Source organism: Camarhynchus parvulus, chromosome Z (assembly GCF_901933205.1).
Source record: "Camarhynchus parvulus chromosome Z, STF_HiC, whole genome shotgun sequence".
NCBI classification, from domain to species: Eukaryota; Metazoa; Chordata; class Aves; order Passeriformes; family Thraupidae; genus Camarhynchus; species Camarhynchus parvulus.
The window spans coordinates 22,068,435-22,094,652 of record NC_044601.1 but is presented as its reverse complement, the minus strand read 5'-3'; the positions used below and the strand labels follow the sequence as shown (position 1 = coordinate 22,094,652).

At 41.9% G+C, this 26,218-nt stretch overlaps 2 protein-coding genes across 2 annotated transcripts in view; both read left to right on the top strand.

Moving 5' to 3' along the window:
- Positions 1–2,331, top strand: part of LVRN (laeverin) — a 33,747-nt gene extending 31,416 nt beyond the window's left edge. The window contains 3 exon segments of the mRNA XM_030968585.1: positions 107–247; positions 1,162–1,237; positions 1,914–2,331. Of these exon segments, the coding sequence (XP_030824445.1) occupies positions 107–247; positions 1,162–1,237; positions 1,914–2,060 (364 nt within the window). The 3' untranslated portion in view covers positions 2,061–2,331.
- A 5,891-nt stretch (positions 2,332–8,222) lies between these two features.
- On the top strand, positions 8,223–17,041 carry ARL14EPL (ADP ribosylation factor like GTPase 14 effector protein like). The gene is made up of 6 exons (XM_030969174.1): positions 8,223–8,414; positions 11,372–11,457; positions 13,682–13,758; positions 14,779–14,898; positions 16,287–16,426; positions 16,772–17,041. Exons 4-6 carry the CDS (start codon positions 14,788–14,790, stop codon positions 16,992–16,994), a joined length of 474 nt encoding a protein of 157 aa, XP_030825034.1. The 5' UTR covers positions 8,223–8,414; positions 11,372–11,457; positions 13,682–13,758; positions 14,779–14,787; the 3' UTR covers positions 16,995–17,041.
- Positions 17,042–26,218: the final 9,177 nt, after the last annotated feature.

Below are 26,218 nucleotides of genomic sequence, written 5' to 3'. Positions count from 1 at the left end.
AGATAGGATTTTTTGTGAACTGGATTTCATTTCCAGATTGCAATACTGTATATTTCCATTTTAAAACACAAGTGAAAGGTTCACTTCTTTCCCGCTTTTCTAACAGATACTTGCAATATGGACTCAGTGACACATTATTTTCTTCCAATTGTACTTCAGTCATCATTTCACATGTAGTGACTAAAGATATTGGGCACCATATAGCCTGGGAATTTGTTACGGAAAATTGGCCACTTTTAAGTCAAGGGTAAGCAACAAGTTTTGGTTTCCTTTAATTTCTGTGGCTCTTTGGCTTCTTCCTCTCTCTTTATGTTTGAGCTATGAAATTCAGGTGCAGATTTTCCTTCCAGGGATGGCTATTTGTAACGATTGATTCAATTGAGTATGCAGAGCAGAGTTTTCAGAGGATTCAACTCTGATCAGGGTTTAATGCCAAAGAATAGCTCATCAAACATAGAAGACTTTAAAAATTAGTCTGTTCATGACTGTTTCGGTACTTTTAAGTACTCTTGGGAATCCTGACTCTAGAAGTGGGTTTATCCACTAGGATTTTACAAGAGGGTGTAAATGCTGTAAATTGTGGGTATAAAATGCTGAAGTAAAATCCTCATATCTAAATTATTGCTAACACTAGAAAAGGCAAGTTGTAGCAGATTTGTGTCATATCAACTTGTTCCCTTACAGAGCTTTTCTGTATTCTAAATTTATGAGAAATTTGCTGGAAAATTGTCCCCTTATTTTCAAACGAAAAGAATAGTGCAAGTGTTTTTTTGTACGCTACCCTCAAGACAGCAACAGAACACCAGCTTGTTAGACACATTACTGGTTAGTCTTTTTAGCTCAGTTTGGCTGTATGGCCTCAGAGACATTATCTGTTTCATGCAAAGAATTCACATTACCAAAGTACAAACACCAGATCTTTCTAGGAAATGAAAATGAAGGGTAATTATTGTATTTCATGCAGCTCAAATGTCTAAATTGAATATTGATGGTAGTTCATTAAAAGAGGGAAAAGAGGCCATAGTTACAAACTTCAGTTTGCATACTTGGTATTTGCAGCATAGTAAATAATCACTAAATAGTGTGAGTATTTTCAAATGAGATGAAAATTAGTATATTTGCCAATATGCCATTTGAAGGATCTTTATCTCAATTTTACAGATATGGGCATGAATTATTGCATGATGTACTAAAAGCCATGGGAAGATTTGTCAAAACAGATGTGCAGATCCAAGAGGTAAACCAGAGAAGCATTTAGTCTCAACTTCATGGCTGGTTTGTAAATACAAGTTTTGATTCTTAAAAGGAATCACTGACCATAATGTTGATGTCTTCCAAACCTTCATGTTTCAAGCAGAATCTCCACAAATTCTATCAAAACTGTCTCATTTTCCTCTATGAAATCTGTCTGTAGAGACAACCTCTGCTGTGATAGCTACTGAAAATGTACCAGCATTTGGGCAGCTGGCCTGTTAGGTTGTCACACTGACATCTGTTTAATTCCTCACACTGTTCAATCACTGCTTCCCCCAAATATTTATTTACTATTCTTCACTCCTCTCTTTGTTTTTTGCCTATTAGACTGATGAGAAAGATTTCTTGTTCTGTGATTGTAGAACAGGCAGCACAAGAGGATTCTTCCACCCAACTAGTCCTAGACAGTGTGGTACCACCAGTACCAGTGAAGTTGGCTGCATTTGAAAGGGTTTTTAGAGGAACAGCAAAAGGGCACCTTCGTGATATGTAAGGAGCTTTCCCACGTTAGTGTGAATCAGTAACCTTGCCCCACCCCCTCTTCAGTCTCTGTCATCTGCCCCTTTTCTGTGCAGTTCTGTCTAAAGCATCTGTCAGGCACACAGTTGCTTGCTGCAAGTGAAGTTATGTGTGAACTAAGCCCATGTTTATTTCTTCAGTTGCAGGTTTTTTATAATGCTACTTTGGAAGAGGATGAGAGAGAGGCTATCACTATGCTACTGGAATCTGCAAAACTTGAAAATATTGAAAGGAGAAAACTGCTAATCAAAATTGCCAACTGGCTAGAGAAAAACATAGATGATTGACTTGGAAAACAATTTCCAGCATATTACATGTGATTCACTATCATATTGGTATTCATTATATGCTGTAATTAAACGTAAAGCACATTTTTATGAGTGCTGTGGTTGTCTTTCCACTGTAAAGTCTGGATAAAATGATTCAAAAAAGAAATCAAGGATTTAGTAAAAGAGGGTATAAACATATTTGCATCTTATATCTAAATTAATTTGCCCCTGAATGAGGTCTTAGGGATGCATTGCTAATAATCTAACATATAGATAGAGTCTTGAATACTTTGGGGGTTTTCTTCTGAATATTCAAATGAAAGATGTGCTGCATATTTGTGGCAAAAAAACATAAGGAAGCTGAAAAAGTTTATATTCTGTTTTGTTTCATTTGTACAGTGGTCTATAACCTGTCTGTCTCCACTTCTATGTTCTTAAATTGCAAAGAGGACAATAGTTTAGAACAGTTCTGTGAAACATAAGCTTCAGAATTACTTCAGACTTGTATGGAGGAAAGGACTACAGAATCCTCAAATTGTAATTTTAATTAAGAAATTGATGCCTTGTCATTTAAACTTTGTTTTTTCTCAGCAGATCTGTATTTAAGGTGTCAAACACACACACATTTGTGTTTGATTAGGAGATGCTTCTGAAGAGACCCGGCTAGTCATCTCTATTTAGCATGCTTCAGCCCCCAGAATGGTCTTGGAGTGTGTGAACTGGATTATTTTGGATAAAATTTATCTTGGAGATGACGTGTGTGACATTTGATGGTCATTTTGTCCATGGCACCAGTGTGCAAAGTCTAGCCTAAACTAACTCTTCTGGAACATCACTGTTCTAACTGCACTGAGGTGCTCGCTGATCACACAATCACTGAATACACTGAGTCCGAAGGGACCCATCAGAATCACAGACTCCAACTTCCTTTGCTGTAGATACAAGGTTAGTCACCTTGATTACATAACATTTTGGAGGTGACAGGCAGAATTCAGCCCATTAGAATTAGCAAACCATAATAACTTGTGCTTAAAAAAATCATGGGATCCTCAGTCCATGCAAATAATTTATTTGTAGGGTAACAGTATTGTGACAAAATTACAGTACTGATGATCAGTTAACATGTTATGGATCAGGAAACACTGTTACATGGGAATGCAGGAGACAAAATAAATCAGAATACTGATCTATGAAAAGACAAGAGTAAACTCCACACATGTTAATACAAAGGATTTTTCACTGGTACCCTCTAAATACATTTAGGAAAAATGCTGCCATGATGACTGTACTGAATTTCCTCTGCTTTCTGTGGCTGCAAAGAAAAATTCAAACTATTTTGAGAGTGCTTGAGAAGCCCTTTACTGCATGGAAATTACCCATATGGATGATACAAGTTTGTGCTGGAAACAATTGACCTCTTAGCATTTGATCTAGTTAAGGGTAATACCAAAGAAAAATGCATGTATTCTTGGAAGTCTTCTTCAATTTGACTGAGAGAGCAGGGAAAGTTGTCAAGGCTGTGGTGAACTACAGAGGTTTTATCATAGAATCTTTAGGATGGTTTGTAAGGGACCTTAAAGATGATATAGTTCCAATACCCCTGTCATAGCATGGGACATCTTCCACCAGACTAGGTTCTTCAAAGCACTGTCCAGCCTGGCCTTGAACACCTGCAGGGATGGGAAGTCCACCGCTTTCCTGGGGAACCTGTGCCACTACTGAAGCTGTTTTGCATCAGCAATTTCTGTGATTTCCAGTAGTTAATCACCGGCACTGTAGGTCTCATCATGCGGGTTAAGCAAAGCTCAAGAAACATCCCATAACTTCACCCTATGCCCAGCAGGTTCGAACCATTTCTCTCCAACTATGAGCAACCACACTGCCTTTCTAACCAGTCTTTCATGCTTTTGTCACTTTTTTCTTCATCCTACTGAACAAAACTTTTAATTTGAACCACCAATGTGTAAAAATTACTAGAAGAATTTAAAACAAGAAGATATTTTCAAATAATGGCTGCTGACTTAAGTCTCCCTCCCAGTGACAATCTATATTTCAGAATTTCAGCACAGTTTTCATGGAAGAGGCAGAATGGTGAAGGTGATTGCGAGGCAAGCTGCCTGAGTAGGAGCAGATCTGAAACTCTTCCAGAATCCACACATTTGCACTTGCTGGCATGTATCAGTGGCAGCTCTTGCTGCTGTTGAGTACAAGCTGAGTGCAGAGGTTTGGAGTGACAACTGGGAAATACAGCAGGGAAGAAGAGGTGCATGGGATGAATCCAGGGAAAGTTGGGAAAGCTGCTTTATTGAACAGAAAATTGGGGTGAAAGAAATTTTGTTGGAAATTAATATGAAGACATCAGAAAATGAACTTTGATAGTACTTATGCAGACTGTGTAGGTGTTATGGGGCCTGTAGTTGTGAAGGTGTGCATGTATGGGGCAATTTCCAATAAAAATAGCTGTGTGTCATTGATAGATAGGATGCATTCAGTAGGCCCTGAGTGGGGGAAAAAAGTAGACATGATGTGAAAAGACCAGCTTTTTGTTTTAAGTCCTGCTCTCTGCCTTGAGAGTGAGGAAGTCACAAAGCTACACTTACCCTGCCCATACTGTATGTATGTGTGACAGGGCAGCAGACTCGTGAGCTGGCAAGAATGCACACCAAGCCCAGTGGAGAGGGAGACTTCAGAGTTGCTTAAGCCAAGGTTCAAGAGGACCAGCCAACTTCTCCTCTGCACCTCCTGGCACAGATATCTTGCTTCCCCACTGGTGGCTGTGCCCCCTTTCCCTCCTGGCACCTCAAGAAACCTCCCAGGCAAGTGAGGAGAAGGCAGCTGGTTGTGGGGCCTGGCACAAACCCCATGCCATCTGGCTGCACTGATGGCACATTGATGAGATGGGTGGAGCAGCCTGTGGCTTCTTTCAGGGTTGCTGGAAGTCCCAGAAGAGTGAGTATAGGGTAGTGAAAGGGGATATGGGCTAAAATGTCAAAAAATGAACTGAGTTCATAGGGCCTTGCCATATTCCTGCTGTGCAGTGACTCACAAAAGATAAAGAGAGCTGTCATCTCTGCATCCCCTGGCTCAGAGGTGCAGGGGCTCCTCCAGAGCCAGCTGTGATGTCTGGACCCAGCCTCTTGGCCAAACTAATGGCACTTTGGTTCAGACACCAAAGGAAGCAAAGGTCTAGACCATGACCAGGTTAAAACTTCTCTAGTTCCAACTTGTTCTCTGGTAGCCCATGCAGGAAAAGGTTGGCATGGTGAGCATTGATGCCATAAACTTGGAAACTGGAACTGGAAATATGTGACTAACACAAGAACAGCAGACTCATTTGTTAAGGAATAAAGGGGGCACAAGGAATCTCACCTTCACCTTTTCCATCACTTGTAATTTGACTGTGACCCAACTCCTTTATCCCATAAATAAGACAGCCTGTGTGAGCCTTCTCTCAACTCTCTGCCTGCTCTCTTCTGTTGTTTTTGTTATACACACTAGTAAAGAACTGTTATCCCTATCCTCATATCTTCACCTGAGCGCCCCTTAATCTCAAAATTATAATAATTTGGAGGGACGAGGTTCACAATCTCCATTCCAAGGGAGGCTCCTGCCTTCCCTAGCAGACACCTGTCTTTCAGTCCAAGGCAATTGGGAAGTGAGCAACATCATGCATAACCTTGTATCATAGCGCACGAAGACTGTGAATTGGTAACTTTGAATCATTACTATATCTTCTGCACAGTAAATAACAGAATGAACCTACTGTTAAACAACCATTTGATAAGTTTCACTTTCACAATATCTTACTTCAATAAAACCACTGTTGCTGCTGTGGTTCTTTAAGTTGTGGAAACCTTCCCTGCATCAGAGGGGCTGCAAGCTCTGGTCTTTGGGGGGTCACTATTTGTCCTGCTTTGTGATGGGACGAGACAAGGACCTGAGCAGGCAGAGGGAGAGGCTGACCTTGGCTGGCTGTGGGATACCCACTGTGATGCAGGAAGAATATGAGGTGAAAAAGCACACATGTTGAGAGAAAGACAGGGAGATCACTTACTGCCTATCATCAGGATCATGTTGCAGTTAAGGAATGGCACTCCCCAGTTTAGTGCTCCCACTGAGACTCCAAACCATGTGCTACCTATTCACTCTCTCCTTCCTCCTCCCTCTGCAGCTTGATGGAGAGGAGAGGAGGCACAAGAGGCAAGTATTACAGGTTGAGATATGAACGACTGACTGCAAACAGCAATGAGATATGAAAACAACAGTAACAGGAACAATACTTATGACTGACCTGTCCTTCCATTGGCCCTGTAAGGGACCTCTTCAGAAAAGACCCCCTTCCCTGTGGGAAATAAGAAAAGCCTTATGGAATAAAGACCTTTTTCACCTTTGTTAAATCCTGTTCTGTTCACTTTTGCTCACCAGAATGCATGCTGGGAAGGGCTCAGCTGTGGGTAAAGGTGAAGGGCTTGTCGAGCCTCTAAAGTGAGGAAATTATGCCTTAAGTTTTAGTTTTCCTATTTTTCAGATTCTGTGCTGCTTTACTGTGTAGCTCTGAGCTTCATGTTAAGTGTTGGCATGGATTCTCTTCATACAGTAGGTGGACAGAACAATCCTTTCCGTGGGACCAGGGACAACTGGTATAAGCTCCTAGCCCAAAAAGTATAAACAATGGTTAATCGAAAAGAGACAAACAAGGAGGATGGAAGTTCATAACCTGGGGCTGTATCTGGACAATTAGCTCCATTATGCAGATGGACCAAAACTTATAAATATGCGAGACCTTGTGACTGGTCTTCTACTTTGTGACTATTCTGGGTTCATCTTGGCTGTAACCCTGGCCAGGCTCTTGTACTGCCCAAAGTGTATCCATTGAGGCCTTTTAGTAAATGCCTACTTTATTCTTTAACTCTGTCTAGCCTCTGCTCTAGGTCAGACTTATCATGGCATCAGGATGAGTGTGTTGATAGTGACCTCCTGTGTGAGGCACCGATCAGTTTGGGAGACACGGGGACACCACGTGATCAGAGAGTGTTGTGGTGTGTTTTTATCCCCAAGGGTTTGTTTCTTTTCCCCCCTGCGTTGTTGGTTTAGTCTGAGTCGCACCTCGCACCTAGCTGTCAATCTTACCATAAGACTTTCCCCTTGTTGTAGAACGTTCTCTGCCCCTCCTCCTTCTAAAGGTTGTACCTGCCCCCTGCTCTGGTAATCCCCCAATACCCGAAACCCCATTGGCCTGTTTGAACTCTTCCCCTCCCCTGTGTTAACCCCCTGAGTGTTGCGAACCCTGCCTAATGCTCCTCCCGGTCACTTTTCATATTGGCTAAGAATTTGTACCCTCCCCTGAGACCTTCCCTCTATAAGAATCCCTGCAGAGCTGCGTTCTGCGTCTTGTGGTCCTGGATCCTGGGTAGGACGTGTCCCTTTGGCACCTTTACAAAAGACCTCTCCCTCATTCTTGCCCCTGCCTTCAACGCTGAGCTATTGACGCTGAAGCCCTACAGCTGTATCCTGGACTGTGCTGCTTTCTGGGAACAGCCCACTCCTGGTGCACGGCCGGGAGCTAATGGAGAAACTCCGGCACTGCATCAGGAGAGCTCACTGGGTAGAGCAACGCATGAACGGCGACACCACAGCCGCAGCCAGCAAATGTGGGCCTATTTTGGTTAGGTTTTGGTTAAGTTTCAAGTATAAAAAGGCTTGGTTCTTTACAATAAACGATCTTCTTTGGAGCTAGCAAGGAGGTCCGTATGTCTTTGTTTTCATTGCTGCGGTTCCCCTGTCCCTGGCAATGATGTGGTGGTACAGAATAACACCCATAACATCACTATCCTGGACATGCCTGCCCTGCAATTATTGCAAAAATTAACTGTCTAGCTGGAACCAGGACAGCGCAAAATGGACTTGGGGAAAATAATTTGATTTTTTGCTATTAAAATAGATGCCCAATATTTGTTGTCCATTAAAATAGCCTCTGATAATGAGAAACAAAACAGAAAATTAACCATCCCCCCCACTCTTCCTTTTTCCCAGGCCCATCTTCATTCCAGCTCTTTCATCTCCGCTCCTAGAGTAGCCTAGTGGGAAGGAAGGAAGCGGATTCAGCTCAGTCCCGAACCACTCCTTTCTGACATTCCTTCCTCCTCACTGTTCCTCTGCTTCAGCGCGGGGTCCCTCCGCAGTTCCTGCAGTGATCATCATCCCCCTGCCCGGCCGCGGTGCTCTCCCGGAGCCTCCCCGCCGGCGTCGCTCACCTCGGCGCTGGCACCGCTGCTCCTCCCGTTGAGGTTTCCCCTGGCTCCTCTGCTCGCAGGGCCCTTCCCTCCGCGGGCTGTGCCCGGCAGGCAGCGGCGCTGGGGCCGCTCTCGCAAGGTGCGAGCGATCGGGGCGGCGCGGCGGGAGCGGGGCCGGGCGGGGAGCTCCGGCGGCTGCCCCGCGCCCTGGGGCCCGGGGACGTGGCGCGTGCCCGCCGTGCCCAGGAAGCTCTGGGGACACGGCGGCGATACGATCGCACCTCTGCTCTAGGCTCGGTGCCACGGCTGGGTCGGTTTGCCTGTGGGAGACGGAGCTTTGAGGGGTCGTCCGCAGCTGCAGAGCCGGGCCGATCGGCAAGGAGGATTTGCAACCTTCTCTGGAAAAGGGGGAGCTGGTTTGCTCTCCCCTCGTGCCTCGCACAATTCTTGCCTGTTCTCTTCTGGACATCTTGGCCCGTAGAATCATCTCCCAGATGTTATGAATGAAGTTCTATATGTCTAATTTAATAAACAACAAAATTAGAATTTTAGCAGCAATTTTAATTGAGCGGCAATTTTATATAAAATGAATACAATCAAATATAATCAAGAAGGTACAAAAAGAAATTTGGCAGTGGTTCAGATAAAGTATACGCAAAACAAGTCAGGGTACGGGGGAGGTTTTCTCACCCTGCCTCCCATACAAAAAGCACAGGAGTCCAAACACAACTTATATACTGTATGCTAATACATATTCATCAGTATTTTCCTGTAAATTTCCTCCTATTTTCGATTCTTAAAGTCTACATCACTATACTCCACAGCTCATGCTCCAGTAGTTGCAAAGGGGTCTTTTGGCTTTTTGGCAGTCGCTTCTGACCAAGGCTTCTCATCATTGTCACGGTCCTTTGAACAACCCCACAGGTTACATATGCGCCCCAAGTCTTGTGTTATAGAAGCCAGCATTATATTCCAAAAGTAAGCCTTATTATTTAATAGATACCTGGAATCATTTCAATTTTGTCCATTTCAAGGCCAATTCTCTAATTATCCTGAGGCCTATTCCATTTTGGGATTTTACTTATCTCAAACTACGTCCTGTATCCTATTCTCTCATGAACATCTGAGAACGTCTGTTTCATAACACTAATTACATGTCCTTTTCCTCTATTACTTTTTAACAAATATTTTCTAAAATATCAATGTAGTTGCAATTGTTAGCACGAATCATATTCATCCATCATACGGACATTGATGTACTTCCCCCGTCTGTTCTGCCCCTTCCACCCCACCCCATCCTTCCAGTGACTGTTGCCAATTTGAACATGCAGGAAGAGACAGAAAGACCTGATAAACATTGTTGTTTGGAAAAAATGAGGGTAAAGAGGGGAGTAGGAGGGAAGGGGAAATTTAATTATAAAATGGGAGGAACAGCACTCTGTCAAAATTTTAACAATTAAATAATAGAGATCTGAAGAAATGTTTGCAACAGGACAAGAGCATCACAGATTAATTGATTACACTGAAAAACATGGTTATTTTCTTTTTCAGCTGCCCCATTTGTCTTGCTGTAGGTCCTACTGAGCACATTGCAGGCAGAGTGTGTTGGGGGGATTCGAGGAGCAATCAGCCTGACCCAAAAGCTCAAGAGAAATTTAAGACATCAGCTTCCCTGCTTCTCCCTCTGCCCAGGCAGGGACATTTGTATTGTATCTACCCAGGTGTATTTACAGTCCCGTGCTCATGGCAGAGAAAACTTGTCCCTAGAGGAACCCATAGGAGTTTCACCTCTGAAATCAATCTCTCTAAGTGTCACCTAAGATTTTAATCCTCCTATGTTTACATCCTTATAGCCTGACACACACGCAGTAGTTTTTCTGAGCAGATTGCCAGCTACATGTTACCACATATTCCATAATAAACAAATACAACTCATGCACAAGCAATTCAGAAAAAGTTCAGGTACACAAGTATAATTAGCAAAGTGGAAAGAGATATTAAGCATAAGATGGTTTAATTACAATTTTTATACTGATAGAGTTAAATTCTGTTTTCTTCATCAAGTAGAATATGGAGAAAGAAGAACCTTGGAAAAATTACAAGAATAAAACTGGTTGTAGGTTTTTTGGTTTTTGTTTGTACCCAGGATACTGTGATTTTTTTTCCCCTGGAGTGATTTCTGATTTATTTTTCACAACAAAACCCCCCAAAACCACTCTGTGAAGCAAAATTAATACACATATACATGTGAATACATGTGTTCGTGAATACATGTGTAGCAGCATTTGCATCACCTAGCTAAGGTCTGCTACTTGAATTATGTATCAACTTCTGGGTTTAAAAATGTTTGGAGGGAAAGAAAAATATGGTAAATAAAAAAATCTACTTGCCTTCATCTGGATTATAAACTACCTCAGAGAATGGGTGGATACAGGTGATTAAGATAAAAAGATGTGTTGGGCTATTTGTCTAAGCCACAAAAGGACAATTTGTAAGACTTGACAGTTTCAGATGCTTAGGGTTTAGCTGTGTTGTAGAGAAGAATAATGAAAGCCATTAGTGATTACAGCATGCTGAAAATTGGCATCTGAAGGTATCAGGAGAAGGCTGAGTTGTCTGCAGTAGTGCAACAAATAACTTTGAAAGGCAGCAAGCTGAATCATGAGGTTGCACATCACTTCAGGAACTGGGGAGCATATTTATTTTTGACTTCTGGAAACAGTGAATCAAATCAAGAACATTTTATCTAAAATGGTAAAATATTTCTTTACTGCATCCACATCCTAAAATGCATCACTTTTAAATATTTTTAAAATAAAAAATGCAGTAGTTTATTACAAGCTATTTTTCTTTACTTACCTTAAAAAAAAGCTCTAAGAAATACATTTGCTCTGTTGTTCACAGATGCAAATTAGAAATTAGAACTCTCATCCCAGTTTATCCAATTTCTTTATTCCCACTCTTTGTGCTCAGTACTATGTAAAAGCCATAATTAATGAGACAGAAAGTGTGAGGTCCTTTAAGACAGTTACCTGGCACTGTCTTCAGCCTGCTTCTCTGGGGAGCACTATTTTGATTATTTGTCTTCTGTTTCAGTCTCTCTGGGGCTGATGTCATACTTTCAGTATCAGAAGAATTGTGCAGCAGTAAATGCAGGCTGTGCCATTCCCCTCCTTTCTTTGGTAAGTACACTTTAAGATTACGGGGACCCTCCTTGCTCTCTTGCTGTCTGCTCTGAACTGAACATACACCCTTCAGAACCACAGGTTTTCAGAAGGTAGGTAAGTACCTGGCAGATCTCTTCTGCCAATTGTATGACAACCAGAAATTGCACATGATATTATAATTAACTGTTTAAGTTCAGCTACAGGAGCCCTCACTTCCAGATGCAGCAGAAAATATCTGGGTTTGGGAGGGAGAACTAATGAGGATTTATGGTTACTTTGCTTGGAGAGGGATGTATTTGCTCCTCCAGACCCCTGTTAAAGAATAGACCATTGTACTGTCACCATGTTTGTCAGGGTTCTGGTACACCAGCTGAGTTACAAGAGATGATTTCTGTTTCTTCATCTGGCCTGTGTTTCCTACCTGGCTTTAAGGCTGTCCCCTGAACACATGTGCACATTTACAGCTGTGAGAGAATGTGCAGAATAGATGCCAAGTGGTCTTCCCACAGCTTTACAGTTCAGTCCATAGTTGATCTGAGAAAGATTAATTTATTCCTATTCTTAATTTGACTGGCATCAGATGTCCATAGAATTCCAAGATGTGTACCTGAATGTGCCACAAAATTGACTGCTGGTTCCTGAGCTCACAGACATCTCTGCAGAGTTAGGCTGTGAGAAATGTGGGACTTTGCAATAGGTCTGTCTAATCTGTGTGTGCACAGGGGGATTAAAGGCACAGGGACAGCATCTCGTCTTGCCCTGGTGAAGGTGATGAACATGCTCACATATCTCAGCCAGAACCTCTCTAATGGCACAAACAAATACTACCTGAAAACAATGTGAAATCACTCTGGCAATCCCTGCAGAGACACTAGCTTTAGGCTGCTGAGATCAAACAGCCTGAAGTGTCTGGGATGCTGGTCACCACATTTCACACCAGCTGAAGCACGTAGCTGTGTAATCTGCAGGGAGCATAAACACAAATATTAAATTCTTGAAAAAACAGATATAGGAAAATATTTCTTTTATGAGAATCATAAACAAATGTAATTCCTTCCAAATCCCAACAACTTCTGAAATTGTTCTCTGAGCAGAAACATCTGTGTCATGGATAATACTGTAAATATAACACAACTTCTGATTTTCTTCCTCCCTTACTCTGTTTTTGGCCTGGTCAATTGTTTCAAGGCTCTGTGCTGAAATTGCCGGTTCTTAGCCATACACTGTAGCCACAATGGGATGTTCAGCTGTGGGTGATCATCTCCAGAAAAGTACTTGCTGTATTCAAAAAGCATGGGAGAACACAGGTTTTGGAGGAGGAAGAGTGCAATTGGTGGTTATCCTCAGAGTTGAAATTTTTATGGAAGAGAATGGTGTTCAATGCATTGCCTCCAGATTATCACTACAGTCAAACTAAAAACAGTAGAAGAAAAAAATCTGTTTCAGGACCAAGAATACTTTCCTTTGTATAATTAGGTTCTGCAGACTTCATAGTGGGTGTCTGTGTCTCCCTCATTTCCATCTATACTCAGAACACACTGTGGAGGACAATCAGTCCTGCTCACTTTGTTATACATTTTTTGTTATCTCTCCTGGAGATTTAAATTTAACATTATCTACTTAAAATATTTGTATGTGGAGGCAGAAGTCTGCTACATTCTCTGCATAGGATATTTTTGCTGAGGTGCAAAGGCATTTGAAACACATCTGTGGAACAAGATGCGTGTTCTTTCCTGCTAGTATTTAAAATGAGGTCTCTGATTTTGTGTGTTAGGTTCTAGATAACTGTTAGGACTTAGTTGTCAAAGCAGTCAAATTTTTACACTGCCACAGGACACATGGAAGCTCTCCATGCTTACACTGGTAGCTGCTGATGGCTTTTCTGCTCCTGAACCTGGTGTACTGTGAAGAAAAAGGCATGGATGACAATCATGCGTACTCATAAAGAGCTTTAACAATGCTAGATGTATGGTTGGACTCGAGAGGAAATGTAGGAAGCAAATCCTTACCAGGACTCCAACTTGAGCAATAGTTGCCTTCTTTTGAGTGCTGCCCTTCATTCTTTATTCAGACCCCCAACAAATTTCCAGTAGGAAAGCAGGCTCCCCCATCCAGTACATATTAATTGCCTGGTAATAGAATTCCTTTTTCAACCCTAAAATGATACTCAAGTCCCAGAATGAAAACAATTGCTGTCAAGCCTCCCATTGTGAACTGTGTCGCATCTGTCATTCTTCAGGTAACTGAAGAGAACAGGAACCCCCCTCTGAAACTGGCTGAAGGCTCTCTCACCTCTCTAAAAGACATTCCCCCCAGGTAATACAAAGTCACTCCCTTGTGGTTTCTATTCTCACGTTGACTGTCGCCCTGCAGGAAGTGGCTGCAAGAGAGGAAACCTAAGGCTTGGACTCCTGCTTATCTTAGATAAGTGCTGGTCCTTCGGCAGTGTTGAAATGAAGATCTTCTCTGGGGCAGGGTTGGGGCAACAGTCCTGAAATACAGGGTAAACTGATAGAGGCCACTGTGCTACCTTTCAGAGGTGATGAGGGAGATTGGGTAGCATGTGGGGAAGGGTTGGAGGAACTCCAGAAATCTTAAATTATTTCTGGTTGTGTTTGCGGTTAAAAGTCTGAGGCAGTGGTGCATAAAATTTTTAACTAAGTATCCGCACAAGGTTGGTAAGAGGTAGCTAATATGCATGCCGAACCTATGTTGATGGCAGAGAGAGGTGATGTGGGATCACTTGGGATCACAAATGTGGGATCATTTGTGGGATAGATTCACAGAGCCCATAGACCTCCGTAGGTACTTTGTTAGCAGAGTGAGTGATGCCCTTTTTCCCGTTAAACCTAAAACGTCCACATTGTACTTTATTTTTAAAAAGTCTTTCCCAGAGGAGTGAGATTCAAAAGCCAAGCAGCTTACGTTTACTCCGTTGGCTAGGGTCTCCGGGAAGAGCGCCGTGGATCCGCAGGGAATGAATGTCGCGACAGGCGCCGGGCGCGCCGCGCACGGCTGGGGCGGCAGCGCCACCTGCGGGCTGGCGCGGGCACTGCGCTATCGAGCTCGGCGCCGCTCAAACGCCTGCGATGCTCCGCGGCTGCGCAGCGAACTTGGGGTGCCTTCGGTGATACAGCTTTTGTACATGCTCGTGGCATTGTTTAATACAGCCTTAAAATCGAGCTTGTCACTGAGCTACATTCTGTTCTGCATTTGCTGCTGATTAAGAATATCTAAAAGCCTTGTGTGGATATCACCTGCTTACCTTAAAGCATTAAATTAAAAGTCTGTTTATACCGTTGTATATGTTTAACAAATATGTGCTTATTTCACAAGGGTGGTCAAATGAGTGATCTCGTGGAAGAAAACTGCAAGAAAAGCTATTCTTCCCAGGAAACATCTGCAGAAAATAATGTGTCTCCTGCTGAGGACTGCTCAATAAGACGCAAAAATGTGGTATGACTTCTTCAGTACTATTTTATTATCAAGATACTTAAAATTGCCTTCAGTTTTTTCAGTCATTACAAAAACAAAGAGCTGAAGTCAAGAGGGAAATATCAGTAACAAGAACAATGAAATGCATCAAGTTTGTAATGCAGTTTGTGATTTAAAGGGCTAAGAGCAATTCTAAGTAAGTAGGGAAACAGAAGAGTATCTTAGAGGAAGGAATATCACCATACCATATTATTCCTTTGCAACTGCAAATTGCATTATTTATGATCATGAATGGTGATGATGCTGAAAAATCTACCCCAGAATCCAAAGCAGACATGTCTGAATAAGGTACATGAGATTGCCCTGTATGTTTTCAGGAGAATGCAGCTGAAGATGCACAGCATCACCACCTTGGGAAAAAGTGCACTCAAGTGCATGGACATTCCTGAATCATTGTATCAGCAGATTGGGCTGAATGGCCACTGCTTTCCCCTGAGAAACAGTGAAAGGGCTCAGTTGTTTGTGGAAAATCACTGTGAACTCTGATGGGAATGACACCCTCCAGGGAAGCTAAGAGATGGCAAGGCAGCTCCATTTACATAACAGGAGAAAAATATAAATTTGTATGTATTTTTGTGCCTTTACATAATGAATGATAAGTGTCAAAGCTTACAGTCATTGTCCAAAGGGAAATTGTTTGACATGATGCTTATGTTTGCAGTGACTTTAGAAATATCTGTCAACGTATGTGGACTACATGGAATGGTAATACAGAGATTATATTTTAGTTTCCAAAAGTATTCAGCAGTTTTAACTAATTGTAAACATGAATTCCATAAAATTGGCAGAAAAATGCATCCTCCTATTTCTCAGAAAACCTTGCTCAGTTGAGCTTCTTTGTTTCTGTCTATGTGTTGGAGTTTTTTTTTCTCATACTTCTTGCTTGCGCAAATGTTTCCTTACTGTACTAGTTGCTCCTTCAGACATTTTTCTTGCCCTCAGATTGTTTGGACATAGATAGTTTCTAGGCATCTGAGGGAACAGTGAAAATAAGACTGAATCCATTTGAGATGCTTATAATCGTAGTACTTGTTTTTACATTTTAGATGAAGATGAAGAACAAATACATAATTCTGCCTCTCACATGGCAACTTGCAAACTCCATGCCGCTGTACCAGAGTAATGTGTTCAGAGTCATGATTGTTCCATCCCCAGTCAGGCATCACAGTTGGTAAAAGGAATACTTGGTTAATAGTCAGACAAGCAAACATTTTAAACAATCAATATGATCTTATAAGTTATCAGGAATATTAATTTTAATGTCATTCAGAAGCCATTGAGGACACTTGGCAGCTGATAAATATGTTTCCAATTGTACTAATTACAAACTTTCTGTTGTTCATTTATAGCAAAAACTCGAGAAACAACTAAAATGCTTAGCCTTTCAAAATCCAGGACCTCAGGTAGCGGACTTCAATCCTGAAACTAGACAGCAGAAAAAGAAAGCATGCATGTCACAGATGAAACAAAATTTTTTTTATGAGTCCAAGTAAGACCTCTAATTTATTACCTGATTTACTTTAAAAAATGGCTGGTAGGCTGTTCACTGAACCTAAACGAAATTAATAAAAGCATTGTATTTTGCAGAATGATTTCTTGAAAGCCATATTGGGAAAACAAGATTTTTCTGTGTGACTTTAAGGAAATTTTGATATAGTATGGCATTCATTTTTTAGTACCAATGGCTGTTGCAATTAGGGTGTAATGCTTGTATTTCATTTTGCTGTGAGTTTATTAAAGACTAAATACTTGTACGTATGTTTTCCATGTGTTTGATTTAGTGTCTGAATGCATTGAAGCATTGTCTGAAAATAATTTTTGTTCTCTTTCACAGATTTACAAAGAAGTATGACAAACATGGCAGGCTGCTTTGCAATGACATAGATTTTTGTGATTGCCTGGAAATGGACTGCCTGGGTTGCTTCTATCCTTGTCCCAAATGCAACTCGAACAAATGTGGGCCAGAATGTCGCTGCAATAGGAAATGGGTTTATGATACGATTGAGACTGAAGCTGGGGATGTGATCAGTGAGCTCCCATTTTTTGTCCCTGACTGATTATGTTCTGTTAGGTTTTGTGCCTGAATATTGTTCTTTTAAATTCATGTTTTATTAAAGTAAATCACCACCTGGCAGAGGTGCTTGTGCTTTTTTATTGCTGCCTACCTAGCAAATTTTAGCATTCCCCATCAAGTAAAAGTGTGTATTGCCTTATTCCTCATCCTTGTAAGCTTTGCTGAGGCACCTAGTCAATTCTTTCTAAATCTTGACTTTCTAAAATTGAAGGTATCTAAACTGTTATGAGAAGATAATTTTCTTACCCTGGGAAGCTGAACTGCTTTACTTGTAATGAGGGTTTTTTGCCGATTTCTCTGCTTGTTCAATTACTCAGATGTGTGACACAGCTCTTTCTTTTGTGTAGGCTTGTCCAAGAGCCTTCATCCTGATGCATTCATTCCTTATATAGGGGAGACAGAAGGCATTTGAGATAACACTGTTCTTTGAAACTAGGTCACTACTTTCCGTGTTTGTCTGTATATTAAGTGAAGGAGAGTGGAAACAACTCTCTCTCAGCAATTCTTTCCTGCTGTCCAGGCTGAAAAACTGAAACCAACATGTACAGTCTCCACTATTTTTTTACAGCATGTGGCATGTTAAATGTCCACTGGTCATTAATTACATGGCTAAACAGAGTGGATATTTTTCCTTCTGGACAGAAAAGTGTCTTTAGTTCCATAAGTTTCCTCTTCAGGTAAGACATGACAGATTTTAAATACAATAACTTACACCCAGTCTTCTTATGAGGTAAGTATTCTCATTCATGATAGGCATTCACACACTTTTTGAGGAGTGAGGGTCCCTCTAGATCTTGAAGGCAAGAAGGCTGCACACAGCTGCAGGTGATTTCCAGGAGCATGCTGCTAGTGGGGGAATCATTCCTTGGGCCTAGTGCTTGTTTCTTTTTGAGGAGGCTCTCCCAACTTTGAACATGGCACCACTTTTCTCCCTTACCACAGGCCATTTTCTGTGACAAAGACCATCTGCTCCAAGACAAAGATACCTTCCAATACATGAAACTTGGGAACAGATCCTAAGAATGTCTTAACATCAAAATTTCCTTCTGACTTGCTACCTTGGAAAAATTCTTTTGTTCCTTTCAGCTAATGACACCTTAGCTGGTATAATGCAGGTAGCATGGGCAACAAGCTGGAGAAGCTGGAAGCCATGGTGCAGCGGGAATGCTGTGACACAGTCACCATCAATGAAACATGCTGGGACAACTTGCACAACTGGAGTGCTGTGATAGATGGCTGTAAACTTTTCAGAAGGGATGGGTGAGGAAGGAGGGGTGGGGAGGTAGCCATGTAGGTTAGGAAGAGTTTTGGTTGTCTCAAGCTCAATGATTATGACAATGGGGTTGAGTGTTTCTGGGCAAGAATCAGAGAGAATGATAACAAGGCAGATATCCTGGTAGGAATCTGTTATAGACCACTAAACAGAAGGGAATGGCAGATAAAATATTTTATAAGCAGTCTCACAATTGCTTGCCCTTCCTCTCTAGGGGAACTTCAGCTTTCCAGATGCCTACTGTCAATACAATATAGCAGAGAGGGAAAACAATCCAGGAAGTTCCTGGAGTATGTGTAAGACTATTTTCTGACATAGCAAGTCAGCGAAGAGAAGGCACCTGTTGGACCTGTTGTTTGTGAACAGAAAAGAACTAGAGGGTGATATGATGGTCTGAAGCAATCTTGGGTACAGTGATTATGAAATGATAGAGTTTTCAATTCTCAGAGAAAAAAATGAAGGGGGTCAGCATAACTGCCATCTTGGATTTAGGAAGATCTGTCAAGGGGCCTGGTTGTCAAAGTCCCTTAGGAGGCAGTCCTGAATGGCAAAGAGGTCCAGATTTTTAAAGAAGAAAATCTTCAGGGTGCTGGCTGTTCTCATGTGCCAAAAGACAAGTTGATGTGGAAGAAGGCTATCCTAGCTGAACAGAAAGCTTTGGCTGGAATTCTGGGTAAAAAAGAGAATATATCACCTTTGGAGGAAGGGGAAGGCAACTTAGGAGAACTAGAAGGATGTTGTGAGGTTATGCAGGGAAAGAAATAGAAAGGACAAAGCCCAGAAAATAATCTGGCTACTGCTGCGAAAGACATAAATGTTTTTATGAATACACCAAATGTTTTCATAAATACATAGAGAAGTGCTGGACAATGTTCTCAAGCACATGGTATAGCTCTTGGGATGTCCTGTGCAAGACTAAAAGTCCCTTCTGACTCAGCATATTCTGCGATTAGGTGACCATGAAAAAAAGGGAGGCTAAGGAGGATCTCATTACCTCATAGATGTGGGGAGATGCAACATGACAAAGGGTGAGGAAAAGGCAGAGGTACTTAGTGCCATCTTTGCCTCTGTTTTTAAAAGCAAGACAGGTTGTTCGTTGGGTCCCCAGCCTCATGAACTGGAAGACAGGGGTGGGGATCAGAATGAAGCCTGCATATTAAAGGAGCTGTGACCACTGACCCGTTATATCACTTAGACACACCCAAGTCCATGGGGCTGGATGAGATCCACTGAAAGTTACTGAGGCAGCTGTCAGCAAAGCTCACCAAGCCACTTTCTGTCATGTACCAGCAGTCCAGGAAAACTAATGAGGTGACAGATGACATAAGGTTGGCAAATATGCCAATCTACAGGAAAGGTTGGAAGGAACATTCAGGGAATCATAGGCCTGTCAGTTTGGCCTTGGTGCCAGAGAGTGTCGTGAAGAACATGCCTTCACTTGGCGTGTATGGGGCAACCAGGAGATCAGACACAGCCAGTTTGGGTTTAGGAAAGGCTGGTCCTGATTTACTAACTTGATCTTCTTTTGTGACAGGATGACCCTGCCTAATGGATAAGGAAAAGACTGTGGATGTCTATCTGGACTTCGGTAAAGCCTTTGACACTGTTCCCCACAGCATTCTCCTGGAGAAACTGACTGTGCATGGCTTGGACAGGGGCACTCTGCCCTGGTTAAAAACTGGCTGGATGGTCAGAGAGTGAAGGTGAATAGAACTACGTCCAGCTGGAGGCTGGTCAGAAGTGGTGTTCCCCATGACTCAGTGTTGGGGCCAGTCCTGCTAAACAAGTGGTTTGAGCGCTCCCTCAGTCAGTTCAGAGATGACGCTAAGTTGGATGGGAGTGCTGATTTGCTGGAGGGTAGGAAGGCTCTGCAGAGGGATCTGCACAGGATGGATTGATAGGCCAAGGCCAGCTGGGTGAGATTCAGCAAGGTGAGGTGCTGGGTCTCTGGGCCACAACAGCCTCATGAAGGAGTTGGAGAAGAGTGGCTGGAGACCTGCACAGAGGAAAAGGACCAGGGGTGTTGGTCATCAGCAGCTGAACATAAGCCAGTGTGTGTGCAGGTGGCCAAAAAGACCATTGGCTGGTGGTGCAGCCACGAGTACCAGGGCAGAGATTGTCCCCCTGTACCAGGCAAAGGTGGCACAGGGGGACAATGAGTTCTGTGTCCAGTTTTGAGTGCTGTGTCCAGTCTTGGGTTTCTCACTACAAGACAGGCCTTGACTCTGGAGCATATCCGCATTCTGGAGTAAGTCCAGAGAAGGGCAATGGAGTTGTTGAAGGATCTGGAGCATAAGCGCTATTAGGAAAAGCTGAAGAAGCTGGAGGTGTTTATCTTGGTGAAAAGGAGGCTCAGGGGAGACCTTATGTCTCTCTACAACTATCTGAAATGAGACAGGTGAGGGTTGGTCTCTTCTCCTGGGTAACAAGAAATAGGATGAAAGGAAATGGTCTCCATTTGCACCAGGGGACTTTTAGATTGGATTTTAGGAAAAACTTCTTCACCGAAAGGGTAGTTAGGTATTGAAATAGGCTGGCCAGGGAAGTGGTGGAATCACCATCCACGAAAGCACTCAAAAGGCATGTGGATGTGGCACTTTAAGACATGGTTTAGTGGTTGGACTCAATGATTTTAAAGATCTTTTCCAACCTAAACAATTCTATGATTCCATAAAAACACTCACTACCGGAAAAAAAAAAAAAAAAAAAACATCATAGGAATGTCTCCTGTGGTGGTTAAAACACTCTGTTTGGTAATTGGATCTGGTGATGTTCTCTCATATACTTCACTGGTCCCCAAGTATCCTTTGACTTCTGCCAGGAGTCCAAATAGGTCACATAATTTCTTAAAGTAGGTGGAAATCCTGCTCATAAGTCAGGAGTTAGGAATTGTTTCTTGTTCCAGATGTGCCATAGACTCATTCTAGATTTGGTGGAACAAGCAGCTCTTCAAGAAGATAAAGTTGATTTCAGTTGACAGGAAGATGGCAGCCTTTGACATAACCTCAAGATCTGAAATGGACAGGTTTGAATTATTATCTATTTATTTTAAGGCAAAAACCTAAATAATTTATCACATGGATTCCTGTGGTAAGGCTACATGTTACATTTTCTGAGTAATGTGATTAATACCAGATTGGTGGAAATCCCATTGTTGGATTAATTTGTGTTACTCTGTGGTTTTTAAAATGGACTATGACTCAGTCACAGTCATAGCTAAATGCAAAGTCTAAGAGAACTCCACGCAAACACTCTTATTGCAACCTTGGAAATAGAGCACAAAATCTGAAAATAAAAGAAAGGTGAGAGCCAAGATAAAGAAGTAACAGGGCAGAGGCAGCTCTGCTGTGGTTTGAAAATAACTCTACTATTGCAATGATCCTGCTAACTTTTCCCCAAATTCCAAATGAGCAGTTCAGAGTGAACAAGTATAATTCTATTAGGGCAGATGTACATGGGGAAGAAGAAAACATGTTATATGTATTTTTATATGGATTGTGAAAGTTAGTGGTAGATACAAATAGCAACACAGTGCCCGTATTTGACAGTTTTCTTAGGAAATTACATACACCACACTGCATGACATTATGGTTTTAAATCCCTTGAGAGAAATGGCAGAGAACATTTTATAGTCTCTTGAGAGATTGGTTTTGCTCCAGATGACATCAGATCATTTTACACCTTATAAATCAGTCTAAACGGAATATGATTTTCCCTATGGAATAAATTTGCTCTAGAAAACTGGTTAAGGGAAAACAGATCAATGAACTCTTCCTTAAGGTCTGTGTGTCCTTCTCTCTCTTTCCAATTCCTCCCCTCCTCCCCAGATTATGCACTTGAAACAAGCAGTGACTCTGTGAATCATTTTCCTGTCTTTTCTTTGTCCATGTGGCTGCTTTGCTCATGGCTACAAGTGATCCCATTGTGGCTTAAGGAAAGGGGAGAGTATAGATAGATATATATTGAATTATACCCTAAACTAAGATACCATCTCTCAATCTCTCAATTCTGTGCCTAAAAGTTGATTCAGTTTGTTTAATTTGAAATTATTGTGTCTTCCACTGTATTTCCCTTGCTTACAATCATTATCAATCTGGGAGGAGATATTCACCCTCTGCTTTATTAGACGTTGTTACTACAAAGAAGCCAATCTCAGGGAAATGAACCCTGTGTTCCCACATGATTTTTGCATAAGGATGCGTCTTTCCCTTCTAAGCTCCTATGTGCTTGGGCATTTTCTTATTGGAGTTGTTTTAATTCCAAAGATTACACTGTGCACCTCCTGCCTTTTATAAACTTGAAAATTCAGAAAATAAAATAAGACCTATGCACAGCATCTTGTTGTTTTCCTTCATTGCACTGAGTTAGACAACAAGCGAGGAATCCATCCACTAAGGACACTCTTTATTTGACAATATGTCTATTTCTCTACATCTGAAGTTGTCACTGAGGAAAAAAAACACAATAGCTGTCCTTTCATATTGTATTGGATACTTACAACTGCTTCTACAACAAAGGCCAATTAAAAGGAAGTATTAATAGAATTATTAGCATGTGGCTTAGGAGAGGCAAAGGAAGAGCCATTAAATATTATGACTTTTAAGATGTGAAAGTATGTGAAAGACCATGAACATCAGAGGCTTTCTTGGGTGAGTTAAGAGATAGAAGTTTGGAATATGGCAGACCAAAGCTATATGGGGGCACAAGGCTGGGCTAGCTAGCCAGCTGTAGCAGGACCACTCCTCTCTTGTCTACCTCTATTTCTCTGCTACGAGAAGGGGCACACAATGATTTGTCCCTTGCTTGGTATTTGCAAATCCTTCATGGAAAGTTCCACAGTGAACATTCGTATTACATAGTACTTCTGAAACACAGACTAGGAGTACAATAGATCATAGCACTGTAAAACAACAGGCAGAAAATGGAAATCTTCTTTCCCAAACTAAGCTCCCACATTTTATTATAAAAATTGCCATGGGATTCCTCTTCAAATGGGAACTTAACATTGGATAACTTCAGTAAACCACAAGGTATTCAGTTTACCTTCAGTGCTTTTAAAAGAGTGAGGAACAGTTAGTCCTGGGAAAAGTCAGATCTGTGGTTCCAGAGAGTCTACATATTTCTGTTACAAGACCACTAAACAGTTCCTCCTGGCTTAAAATGAACTCCTGCACATGGCAAAGTGCCATTCAATCCTACTGCATCATTAAAGAAAAAAAAAATTTAATTATTTTCAAGACTATTTTCATTATCCTTTTAAAGGCCTCCTATAAGAGCACAATTGAACTTTGTCTATATCCATCCCATACTCTGGCAGAATACAGATTTGACTCACTTTAGGGCAAAATACCAAAAGAGATGGACTAAAGAAATATAGACCAATGCTTTCTGAATAAATATTCAAATATCCTTAAATACATATTTGCACCAAATGCATTACAGTTGCTACAGCTCTTTTGAGTTGGCATGGCAGGATGGGGTGATGAGGGGAGAGCAGTGGATGTTGTCTACCTCACCTTCAGCTGAGGTAGACATTGTGTCCCACAGCATCCTTGTAGTTAAGCTCAGGAAATGTGGGTTAAATGATTGGACAGTGAGATGGATCAAGAACTAGCTGAATGTCAGAGCTCAGAGGATCATGACCAGCAGAGCAGAATCCAGGCAGAGGCCTGTAGTCAGTGGCATTCCTTAGGGATCAATACTGGGTACAGTCTTACTCAGCCTATTTGTCCATGACCTGGATGAAGGGACCGAATGCACCCACAGCAAGTTTGGTGATGATACAAAACTGGGGGGAGTGGCTGATCCACGTGAAGGCTGTGCTGACCTTCAGTGCAACCTTGATGGGCTGGAGAGCTGGGCAGAGAGAAACCTAACAAGGTTCAAGGAGGGCAAGTGTACAGTTCTGCACCTGGGGAGGAAGAACCCCAAGAACCAGCACAGGTTGGGGGCTGACCTGCTAGAGAGCACACACTCTTTTTGTCTGCGTGCATACAAGTGTGCATGTGCTATACCAAATGTGGGAGAAATGCTGCTCTCCTAGATTTTTAACTGCTTAAGTTGTTTAAATTAAGTTATAAGTTAAGTGCTGTTGAATTGAAGTACTAGTTTCAATTGAATTGAAGTTCTAAATGCTATTAAATTAAGTGCTGTTGGGCCTTTGGGCTGTATTCCCCTTTATCCTTCCCCTTTCTATCCTCAGTGCACCTTGACCATCTGGTAAGTAGTAGAGAGGGCCTATAGAATCTATTATATTAAACCCGTTTTTACTGATACTTTTGCCAGTGATTCTTTAAACAATTTTAAAACACTCATTCATGACATGGGTACAAGTGCAAACCAATAACAGATGAATGGATGTTTGAGAAATCACAACTTTTTAGAATTCTTACTTAGTATTGGAAATAATATTAGGATAAAAAGTTGTATAATAGTGCACTTGACAGCACCTTGTCAAGTTAGCTTCATTATTTATTGTTTCTAATCTCTCTTTCCTGTGTTTCTTCAGTGAGGGTCTGAACACAGACTCGTACAGGGTAGAAGAAGTCTCCAGGGCCCACAAGTCAAACCTCCTGTGTCAAGCAAGTCCAGGTGGAGCAGGTTGCCCAGTTGAGTTCTTAATGTTCATTCTCCTGATTATTCATTTTAAGTATTCATTTGATGCAGCAAAGTGTGAAAGAAAACACTTTAAAATAGGTCCAAGTTTTAATACCAGAGAATTGGCAGCACACCTGAGCAGCACATCCAATACCTGTATCAACTGTAACTTTGTGAAATAATAAGCAGTTGTTCAGACTTCCAGCTGCCGTTGCTCACTTTGCCTGAACAAGCTTTATAAAATTCTGCTCTCAGGGGAGATTTCCTAGAACAAAAAGATTTGTTGAGTTTTTTTCAATGTGGAGCAAAACACTCATTTTTCTTTTCTAGCCAAGAAAATTTCTTGCAAGAATATGGCTTTTTTTTTGTGTGTGTGTGTGTTTTATAAGAGCACAGAAAACCAGATGAATAGTTGTATATTACTGTATTTCATCCCAGAACAATAGCTTGAAAAACGTAATGGCCATTCATAACAGTGACTGTGGGTCCACCTTCTGGTATAAGTTTGTCTCAGTTTAAGACAATTTAAAAAGTATACAATCTGAAATGAATTACCTCCCCTTATAGTTTTAACCAGTCTATTTCCACCATAAGGAGAAATTAATATGAGTAGATGTAAGTGAAAAAAATAACGTTTTTCTAACATGCGAAACAGCAACAGGCAAGAAATAACAGTGAATCACCATTAGATACAAAATTGCTAAATCTCATTGGCCCTCCCGGAAAAAAGAGAAACTTAAAAATGGTGGAGCGACCGCCCCTCCAGGATGGTGGCCCCCCCAGCTGGCAATGTGGTTTGAATGATGAAGGGAAGCTGGTGGCAAACGTGTCCTGGGAAGGTAGGAGCTTACAAAGCATTCTGGTGGCAGACAGAAATCATGGGCTTTGCAGGGTGTGACTCTGGCCCCAGAGTCAGGCTCTGGTTCGTTGGGTGTTGGTGCTGCTGTCTCTCTGTCTCCTGTCATCCACTGGACTCCGCTGGCATTGGTGCTACTATTCCTGAGCCATTGGTGTGTTGGGAGGGAGCAGCAGGGAAGAAGCAGTGTCTCAGCACTGACGTGTGGTGACCCAACCCTGACTGGCTCAAGATTTGCACAGTTGACAGGTGTTACAAAATTCACTCTGAAACAGGTTCTTATTGTACAATGCAGCTTTTTGGGTTGCTACTGTTGTGAGCCCAGAAAAACCCATCTGAAACAACATCTACCTTGAGCAAATGCCATGAGGGTAAAGAGCACTTGGCTTGGGTGCTCCAACATTTTAAAGGGATTGGCACCACCCCCACCTGCCACGCAGTTCTGCTTCTGGCTGTGGCGCTGGGCCTTAAAGTGTCAGTA

What these genes read in the sequence shown, in the direction of transcription:
- ARL14EPL (XM_030969174.1), top strand. Translation starts at nt 14,788, where the DNA reads ATGAGTGATCTCGTGGAAGAAAACTGCAAGAAAAGCTATTCTTCCCAG. An exon ending in CAATAAGACGCAAAAATGTG is followed by an intron (nt 14,899 to 16,286) that starts GTATGACTTCTT and finishes GTTCATTTATAG; the next exon opens with CAAAAACTCGAGAAACAACT. An exon ending in AATTTTTTTTATGAGTCCAA is followed by an intron (nt 16,427 to 16,771) that starts GTAAGACCTCTA and finishes TCTCTTTCACAG; the next exon opens with ATTTACAAAGAAGTATGACA.